The sequence below is a fragment of the Solanum verrucosum genome, unplaced genomic scaffold (genome assembly GCF_900185275.1).
Source record: "Solanum verrucosum unplaced genomic scaffold, falcon-dt-bn FXZP01000153.1, whole genome shotgun sequence".
Lineage (NCBI taxonomy): Eukaryota > Viridiplantae > Streptophyta > Magnoliopsida > Solanales > Solanaceae > Solanum > Solanum verrucosum.
In genome coordinates, this window is record NW_026020426.1 from 418,408 (window position 1) to 428,749 (window position 10,342).

The following is a 10,342-nucleotide window of genomic DNA, read 5'->3' on the forward strand; positions in this document are numbered from 1 at the left end:
TGAGAAATAAAGAAGTCGCTTCAGTCAAGGTTTTGTGGAGGAGTCAGTCAGTAGAGGGAGCTACTTGGGAAGCAGAAGCAGCCCTGAAGTCCAAGTATCCTCACCTCTTTACTTCCGATTACATTCCAGCTTGGGGTAATAGTTCCTCTTCAGTTTTTCAGTCATTCATTCGTAAATTAAGTCTTAGAATCATGTGCCTTCAGTTTGTACTTGCATTTTCAGTGTATTTGCAAGTTCTTGGAACTCAGTTCAGTTAGAAATTTAGTTCTCAGTGTTTAATGGTAGGGATTGCAGCCCTCTCTCTCTATTTCAGCTAGTTTAGTCTTCATTCAAGGACGAATGGTCCCAAGGGGGAGATAATGTAACACACCGTATTCGAATCAGGCCAAAAATACAGATTTTGAGAAGTTGCAGGTGCAACCCATGATTGCCATCCACGGACCGTAGGTCAGACCACGGCCCGTGCTGGTGGTCCGTGGTTCACCACTACAACCCCTCCGCAGCCAAGTTCAGAAAAATCGGCTAAGTCTCGACTCATGGACAGACCCACGGTTCGTAGATCATACAACGGTCTGTGGTCTATGTCCGTGGATCAAGACCTCATTTACCCATCCTATTACACAAACTACAGTCGACTAGCACAAACCGTCATTCGATCCACAGTCCGTAGGTCTGACCGTAGATGAGGGTCAGCAACCAGTTAGCTGAAAATTGTTGATGGGTCAACTTCAGATGGTCATAACTCTTAGAAAAAAATGAAATATGTGTACCATGACCCATGGTTAGATAGATAATTGAATCCTCTTTCCAACGCCACCGAGTTTGCTAAATTTCAACATCCGAGTAAAACGTTATGCTCATTTTAGTGAAGCCCTATCAGGTAGACTCGACCGACGATTCCAATCAACGGACTGTCGATTGATTGACGGCTCGTCAGTCCGTCCGTCAGTCACTCCGACAGAAGTTAATTCAGGGGTCTTTTGGTCTTTTCCTATTTCGTTTAACCCCTTAGATACGTCGCTTAAACCCTAAATCACGAGGTTTTAGTCAGTTTAAGCCTTGAAACATAACTAGAACTTATCTTAGTCAAAATCATTAATCAAAACATAGAAAATTAGAATCAAGAGAGGAGAAAAAGGTCAAGAACCCTAGTTCAAGAATGCAGCAAGGTTCCATCAGTTCCAGCCCCGAAATTGAAAGATTTCTCCGTGGAATTCATCACCAGGCATGTGGGATTTCATTAGTGGGTTCCTTTCGCCCATTAGGTCCCTAGAATTTAGTCAGATTCTTGATTCCATGATTATGAGCAGACCTAGGATTTTTAGAATTTCAACAGATGATCATGAATTAGTTATTTTAATATTCCAAATCAGATTATCATGTTATTGCTCAGTTTATCGCATAAATTTCAGAAACCTAGCTATGTATTTCTTTAGTTCTTGAATTACACATGCTAGGCCAGATATCTCAGTATTCAGTTATACATGCCTCTGTTCATGAATGCATCATTATTAGATTAATTGTTGCATTATCCGTTTGCATGTTCAGTTTTGAGCTATCCAGTATTTACAGAAATTCAGCCATAACCAGTTAACCACTTAATTTATTGGGAGTAGCATAATACCGAGTTGGACTAGAGTTCAGCGTACCCATATAGTCCCAGAACTATGAGCCACGTAGGTGTAAGTCCCCTATGTGGGCAACATCAGTTTAGTGATCACGTCAGCATGCCTCTATACCTCTGACAGGGTATATTGGGTCCTCTCGATGGGGTGTATACATCAGACTCCTTATTTAGCTCATGTGGTTTTATGTCGGTTATTAGTAGATCCCACAGTTCAGTCAGATTCTATTGCATTGACCATTTATCAGTATATTCAGTATTCAGTCTCAGTATGTTATAAATTGGTCATTGCATTCGGTTAGCTCAACATTTAGTTTCTATATCATGTTCAGATTATTTCATTGCTTTATTGCTTTGTTCAATTATATGTTATTTCATCTTTCCTTTATCCTGCATGCTCAGTACTTTTCAAGTATTGACGCATACATGCGCTACATCTTCTCGTGATGTAGGTTCAGGTTCTCAGCATCCAGATCACGTTTAGATCGGTTCCCGATCTCCAGTTCAACAACATTACTGGTGAGTCCTCATTCTTCGAGGACTAGTGACATGTTTATCTTTATCGCTTTTAGTCTTTAGTTTCATATTTGCTAGATCTAGTTGGGGCATGTCCCAACATTTCTAGTTAGTTTAGAGGCTTATTTCAGACATAGTTAGGTTCAGCTTAGTATTGAGTTAATAACTTGTTTGTATTAAACTCATCAATTTTCATATATCTCAGTTATAGTATATGGGTATTCCCCATCTTTTTAGTTTATTTATGATTTACCTTCCGTATCAGTTTATTATCTTTAGTGTGCTTATGATCATGCCAGCAGGGTTAGCTTGGGATCACTTGTGGTCCTAGGTCCCGTGTCCGCGTCTCGGGGGTAGCTCGGGGTGTGACATATTCACTTTATGATATGCTTTGATTAATTATTGTTGGGTATTGTTGTTGAATTAATTATCATCCTCAATTCAATCATTGCACTATCATATATGTGTTGATTATGTACCAGTGTTGTAATGATATGGATGAGAGGAAATAAGGATTGAGTAACACGCCCATTGCGAAAACATTAAGTGGATATAGGGCACGAGCCATACATTTGTGGTAGACTCATTGAGATTAAACTAAGATCGGTCACATACGCCTGTACGTGGCATATGCATGGCCTAGGAAGTCCCCCATGGATTCGAGACTGAATTTCAGTAGATGTGTATTATAGAAAGACATGCATCACTTTACTTGACATATCATTGCATTGCACATCATTTCCAGTTGTGATGTTGTGATCAACTTTATGAGACTATTCATTGGCGTACTTGATACTTGAACGTGATTGATATGTACTTTTTGAGATGATATATCCTATTGAACTATGTGTTCCGTGATTTGTGGACTATCAGGTTGGGCTAATTTTTGTGCAAGTTGTAGTTTGTGGATATTCGATTAGGAGTGCCTATATTCTGCTTTTATTTACTTAGTGTTTAGTGGTTTGCTTGTTGAGTGCTATGTTGTTAGTACTCATTCCTCTCTTCTACACTTGTGTAGGTTGCGAGCCCATATCTGCATGATTATCTTTATTCTCTACTTTGTCCGAGGCTTTTCTATGGATACTTGAGAGGTAGCTCTTTGTCTTCTTAGCGGCCCCTCTTGTTCCTTTATCATTTTCTTGTTCTACTTTAGAAACAAAGACATTTGAGACTTGTAATTTATTTCAATACAGTTGAACTACATTAGTGACTTGTACACATGGCAACCAGGTTTTGGGGTTATTTATGAGTTGACTAAGTTATCTGCATTTAAGTCATTGATATTTTATCTTTTGCATTTCTATCGTCATGTTTTGGATTTTAGGCTGACTTGCCTTGGTGCGATAAGACAAGTGTCGCCACACCCATTTTGGGGTCGTGACATATGTATACACTTCTTTTTTAAAAAAAATCAATCTTAGATATATTTATGATAATATTATTTGTAATATTTTTAAAAAAATCTTTGTTTTTTTGTTTCTTAGAACTACATTCATGCTTATACCTTTTAGAATGTAGTGAATTACTTACTTTATGCTCATCTTATAGCTGCATGGTTTTGGTGTTTTAGATTATAGAATGAATCCTATTCACATAAACAAGAAAATAATATGTGCATTGGAAAGATGCTAACTTCAAGTTCCTTCAAAGAGAATGAAATGGTGTCACTATACCTTTGTTGAGTAATATTCTATCTTTCTTTGCAGGCGCGGTACTTCATCTTCTATCTGAATTTCGAACAACACTTACATCTACTTTTCAACCCTCTTAATAGCTTCCTCTACTTGAATTAATGAACTACATATTAATTTACGTTTTAGCCATGTATAGAGACCGGGTTGGTATGAGTATTTAAAATACATAATAAAATTATGTGTTGGGTTTTAAAATTTATAAATCAAACTAATTTTGATACTATCACATTATATTCTTTAATATATCATAGTTTAACAACACATCCCATCGTTACAAGTGAAATACAAGAAATCGAGCGGACAAAAAAGTAGTTGGTTTGGGCCACTATAGCGGTGTAAGTTACTGTAAATGTAGGGAAAACTCCCAAAATCACTCATTATCACCCAACAATGGTTTTTAGAAGAGAAAGGGTATGACCTAGGGCAAATATATATTTAAAAAAAATCATCAAAAATCTTCGGAAAGGTTAGCAATTCAATCCCCTACTTTTGTAGTAATGTCAGGTTTATCAATCCATGAGGTATTTTGATATGTATTTTTGACATATTCCATACCATTGAGTACTTATTTTGTAGGATCAAGTGCCTTGCTATTTTGTATCTCCTACATCAAGACATACATATTTTGTGAAGTTGTAGTGAGAAGTCAGTGAGGTGAAAGGATAGGACACTCCATTTCTTCGCCAAGTTTCTAGAAGAGGTTGTTTTCACGCCAAAATTGAAATTAAAGGTTCAAACACATCATAATATCTATGCCAAATTTGAATGTTTAAACTCTTCATCTTCTTCTTTCACCATTATCAAAAGGATAAGATGCACCAAGTACTTGTTTCTCAAGCTTGGAGATTATTTTTATCTTTTTCATCTCATATGGAGACCATTAGTGATCCACCATATACCAGCAAAATAAAATTAAAAAAGGATAGAGTCCATGTTTGCAGTGAAAAACACTTCAATTCGGCTTGCTTTTGATGCGACAATCAATATTAATTTCAACACGGCATGACATATATGGTTCCAACAACATGAAGCTATTGAAAAGCTTTTAGATAACAGACCTCATAAACCATTGGTAATTAAGGCAAGTTAGGGAATAGAAAACAAAAGAGCCAAAAAGAAATATGAAAATCATTGGGCTTAATAAATAAATAAGTTATATTTATTAAATTCAAACTTTGAAAATCATTTTACCATGAGGTTTCATGACACGTGTCCATGATGACATGTTTTTGTCAAAGCATCCTTATTACATAGAATTTATGATATGTTTGACCTAAACTAGTTAGAAGAAGACAAAAGAATTTAATAAAGAGTTACATAATTTTCTTAGACAAATCTGAGAAAAAGCCACAACATAAACTACATTGAAGAAACAGGTTACTGGCAGCCACTTTGTCTAAAGCAATAGCAACAAATCCAAGGTAAAATTTTGCAACTTTGTTTGACTTATCTTCTTCTAAAATGTCAGATCCAACTCTGTTTGGGCATAAAATTGGAACTTTAAAAAGTTTTTAATCTATTTAAAGAATATAGGAATATTTGTTAGAAATATTTAATTAGGTTTAAATATCAAAACACTTTTGCAGTTGTAGCTATGGTGTTGAACTATCCATCCTCTAATCAGATTTCAGGTTCCACTCAACTCACCATCCCTGCAGGTTTGTCTTGAAAAAATAAACTTGTTTTATTTTGTGGAAAAGTGCATTTATATACCATCCCTTTTGTTTTAGTTGGTTTGAAGGAGCTCGAGTCATTGAGGCAATAGGGAATGAGATTGATAAGGAGCGTATCAGGAAATAGATCATTGCAGAAGAAGTTACTCGAAAGCAAATGTTGGAGTTGGAAGTAAGGAGAGAGCTTATGATGGAAAGAGAAATAGCAATGTTTGGAGGAGATAGATTTGATTCATTCTTCATGAATCAGGTTGATTCCATGTTGTTTAAGGAAAAGATGAGAATGGGCATCTCTGTTGTGTCTAGACATGACATGGATCACATCTCAGAGACTCGTTTTCGCCACCGTGCTGTGGAACCAAATATTTCAACATTGAATCAAAGTCCAAAGGCAAAGATTTTACAAGTGCAACCCCCTAGAGTTAGCAAAATCTTACTGGTTCGTGTTCTTCTTTATTGTTTGTCGTGTTTATTAACTCTGAAATTGCTGATTTTCAGAGTAGATAAATTTGTTTTATCTATCTTTATAGTTAGTTTGTTTGAGGGATTTACTCCACAGGCAGGTCTCTATGTCATTCACTTAACATGTTGTCTTTCTTGCTTTTTGAGTGGTTAAAATTATCAACCAAGGTTATGTGCATTGGCTCTTTCAAGTTTTTGTTTTCTATAAATTGAAGTATGAACATGTATATCCAATAAAATTTCATGAGTTGGGTCTGGGGAAGGTGACCTTACTCAGTGACGGATTTCAAGGGGTTCAAAATTTAAAGAGATAAACACACGAAGAAGTCTTGAGGGGGGGGGGTCAACATCTATTTTATATACATAAAAATAATAATTTAACAATGTAATTTATTTGCATGAACCCTTAAGCCCTTACTAGCTCTCCCAGACCTTACCTACGTGGGAGATAAAGTTTCTGATAGATTCTCAGCTCATGCAAAAGTAGTTAGAAAATCTTTAGAATAATGACTATTTTAGTTTTGAACATTAAAATATTTACAATAGTTGTTACTTTGAAATTAATTAAAGTAGTGAAAAAGTTTGAAACCAGTGATATTGCTGCTATTATGGAAAAAGAAGGTTATTAAAGTAGCTTTTTTGCTTTTGTTTCACTCTGCTTTTGTGGATGGATGGAGTGGGTTAGAATGTTCAAGTCTGTTATTTATTCAATTCAAAGTTAAGTTGATGATGCATCACTAATATATTTTCTATTTACTTTCATCTGTGTGGAGTTTCTCATGCACAGACAACAATCTCGATGAATACCAAGTAACCTCATAATCTCTGGTTGTTGGAAACATGTATTCCCTAGTGAAGGATTTAGGATTTAATTTTCATGGGTTCAAAATTTGAAGATTTTGTCTAGTTGATGATTGAATCTTTTGGATATTACCAAGCATTGCGGAGGATTTTGTACATCTCATATTCTGTTCTAATTCCATTTTTGTCTTTTGAAGTTCCTCAACGAGAACTTCATTCCTTTTAGTCATAGAATGCACGTTGTTACTTAACACTTTTACATTTTCCTCCAGAGCCATGCGAACATTGTTTTAAATATTTTTCTCTTTCTTAGAGGATTTGAAGTCATTAATTATTTTTTCATGAAGAAGTTGATTAAGATTCTCATTTTCTCCTCTTAGAGATGCATAGTATTTTGACATTTTCTATTTTTTAGGACACGTTGAGTGATATGCATCTATGAGGGTACAAAATAGAGATTTTATTTTCTTTTTTGAATAAAGATGAAGATTTTCTTTAATTTGATGAAAACTTACCTTGGACATCTTGTCATTTTCATCTTCTTTTGAGTCTGTTCCAGCGATTAATGTCATGATTGTTTCTTTGGACTCACATAGGATCTCTTCATCATCTCACTCTGTTATTGCCATCAGCACAAGATATTCATACTTCCCTGTTTCTTCCATTGCAAGTAAGGATTGGTTTTCAAGTCCTCCCTCATCAGATTCTTCACCAGATGAATTTCCCGTTGCCGCAAAAGCCTATTTCAAAGATAAATGGCCTCTTGATTTCTTAGTCTATGATTTGAAGGAATGTATTGATCGTTCCTGATCTCTTCTTCTTTTTCTAGCTTGTTCCTTTTGTATTCCAGAGTCCACAAGGGATAAAATTTGATGAAATGATCTAGGCTTCTGCATTTGTGGCATAACTGTTCTCTGATGTCTTTGTCGGTCATCTTCTGAGGGTTTCTCAAATGATCTAGGCTTCTACATTTGTTGGAACCTCTTCATCATTAAAGAAATATTCTTTTCTCGGGAATCATCCTTTTTTGTTGCTTTGAGGACTAGGTTCTTATCTTTTCTTTTTGTCTCCTATTTCCGTTTCTTGATTATTTTTCATCTCATAGGTCATGAAATTTCAAAAAAGCTCATCCATCATCATAGTTTCTAGGTAACGTGCTTCAGTAATTGCTTCAACGTTACTTTCCAATGATTCAGGGACAACATTCAAAAGTTTTCTGACAACCTTTCCAGTGGGTACTATATCTCCCAGTGAGTAGAATTCATTAATGATGGTAGTGAATTGGGTATGCATGTTTTGAATTATCTTTCCTTCCATCTTTTCTGGACAACTCATACTACCTATTCAGATTATCAATTATGGATTTATTTACCTGACTTTTCCTCTCATGAGCTGCTTGCAGTGTCTCCCAATTCACTTTAGCGTCTGGACATGCTGAAATTCTATTATACTCATTTGGAGCTATTCCACAGATCTAGATTTTCTTAGCCTTTGCATTGTTATGAATTGCCAACTTTTCAGCAACATCCCATTTCTTTCTCTCCTTGGACTTGAGTTGTATCATATGTTCTTCCACCATCCACAAGACTTTCCACTGAATAGTGGTGTTATTGTCCATGACGCTCCTTCATGTGCGGTAGGTGGTGCAACCATTGATCATTTACAAGGCTTGAACCTTTTAAGTGAAAAGACCTACTCTGAGACCAATGGAAGAAACAATAACAAGCTAACAAATACAAGAACTAGGTTTTTGCAGTAATAGAGAAAATAATAACGTAACAGAATAACAAAGAGATTTATCGTGGAAAGCCTTCTTGCTAACCCCGAGCTGCAAAGTTTAGGATTTCAACAACTTCTCACTAAACTTCAAAGAGAAACTTTAGATTACAACTCAATAATCAAAGGGACTAACTCTAGTACCTCAACTGTAATGATTAACTATAACCGCTAACTTTGATCTCCAGGAAGTCAAACACACTTCTTGTTACAAACTCTCCGAGAAGCCACATTCACTTCTTGTTACAAACCTCTCAAGCTCAGTTTCACACTTAGAATAATTACCACTCATCAACAATTCTAAGCTGAACTAACCAACCATCTAGCTTCAGAAAGAAAACTTAATTCTAGTTCTTCTTTCTTCTACAACGCTCTGCTTAGAAAAACTCCTTTGATGATTACGAAAGCTAATGTTCTCATTTGCTCATTATCTATTTACAGGACTATATGAAACCCTAGTTCAGTCCTACAAGGAGAGTAGTTCTCCTTTAGGCAAACATCTCCTTAAATAGAACCTCCTAGTTCCCCACGTCTTTCTCTGTTTGTTCTTCTTCTTTTGACAACCTGGTACATGTTTTCATTATCAAAACCTATTCAGGATATTGTTGTGTCATCGCATTTGTTTTGATTCCCTAATTTTCTTCCTTTAGGTATTCCGTCTAGTCATGTATGTGGTTTTCTGGTGACTAGTTTACATAACCAGAATGTTGTTTAAGTCATCTCTAAATTGAGCAACCAAACCTAGTAATAATTTCCTGGACTAGAAACAGTCAGAAATGAAATGTTATCAATGGTAATGGCATTCATTCTTATACAAGTGAGTAATGGCCTGGTTGAGCAGAATCAGGTCAGATGATGCTTCATTTTAACGTGCTCCAAAACATTTTCTCCCTAGTCCATTTTTCCCTGCTTTAGTAGAAGCTACTATTGCTTTTATACATTCATTTAATGTTTATGAATTTGTCAATGCTTTCAGATCCGTAAACCATATACGAGGTGTTTAAATTTCTGAGAAATGCTTCTTTTGTGTTGAAACAAGCTAAGCCTGACACGATTTTCTCTGGAGAAAAATGGAAAGCTATAACTCTAATTGAAGAGGTTGCTGACAAGCCTGCGAAAAAAGTGACCGAGTGGAATTGTGAACTCTGTCAGGTAAGTACAACAAATCAAGATTGCTTGAATGCCCACTTCCAAGGGAAAAAACACAAACTCAAGGAGGAGAACAAAAATTGGAGCAGTGGTTTTTTACCAAAGAAATCAAAATTCATCCAGCTTGTGGAGCGTCCTTGCGATGATCTGATATCAAGTCCAAACGTTAATGATCCACCATCCTTGTTGATAGATAACAATGCAGATGACTTCAGAAACAACAAAGCTCAGGAAAAGCAAACCAATAGGGAGTTCACGTTTTGGTGTGAGACATGCAAAATAGGGACCTTCTCTGAAAAGACGATGGAGGCACATAGGGTAGGAAAGAAGCATGTTCGGCATCTTCAACAACTTACTGGAAAAGACAAGCAGTGTTAATACATATGACGTGCAAAAATTATTATTCCGCCCTTCATTATTTTAAAATCGTGTATCAAAGACGCAGAAGAATGATTGTGTTGAGCAAAGTAAACAACTAATATCTCATTGTTGTTTTTCATGGAAATTGGATTTCTCAAAAGTACCTTTTGATACATGTGGTGTAATTTGTCTCTTTATCTATTTATGCAAAATGTTTAAGTCTACTCATAAATATAAGTAAGTTTTGTTAGTATGGTTGCCAAGATACGGATCGGTAGTCTCCATCC

The 10,342-nt window shown here is 35.8% G+C and overlaps 1 protein-coding gene across 1 annotated transcript; it reads left to right on the top strand.

Annotated features, from left to right (window-relative positions):
- The first annotated feature begins 5,664 nt into the window (after positions 1-5,664).
- On the top strand, positions 5,665-10,073 carry LOC125807245 (uncharacterized). The gene is made up of 2 exons (XM_049486962.1): positions 5,665-5,952; positions 9,591-10,073. Exons 1-2 carry the CDS (start codon positions 5,665-5,667, stop codon positions 10,071-10,073), a joined length of 771 nt encoding a protein of 256 aa, XP_049342919.1.
- The last annotated feature ends 269 nt before the right edge of the window (positions 10,074-10,342 follow it).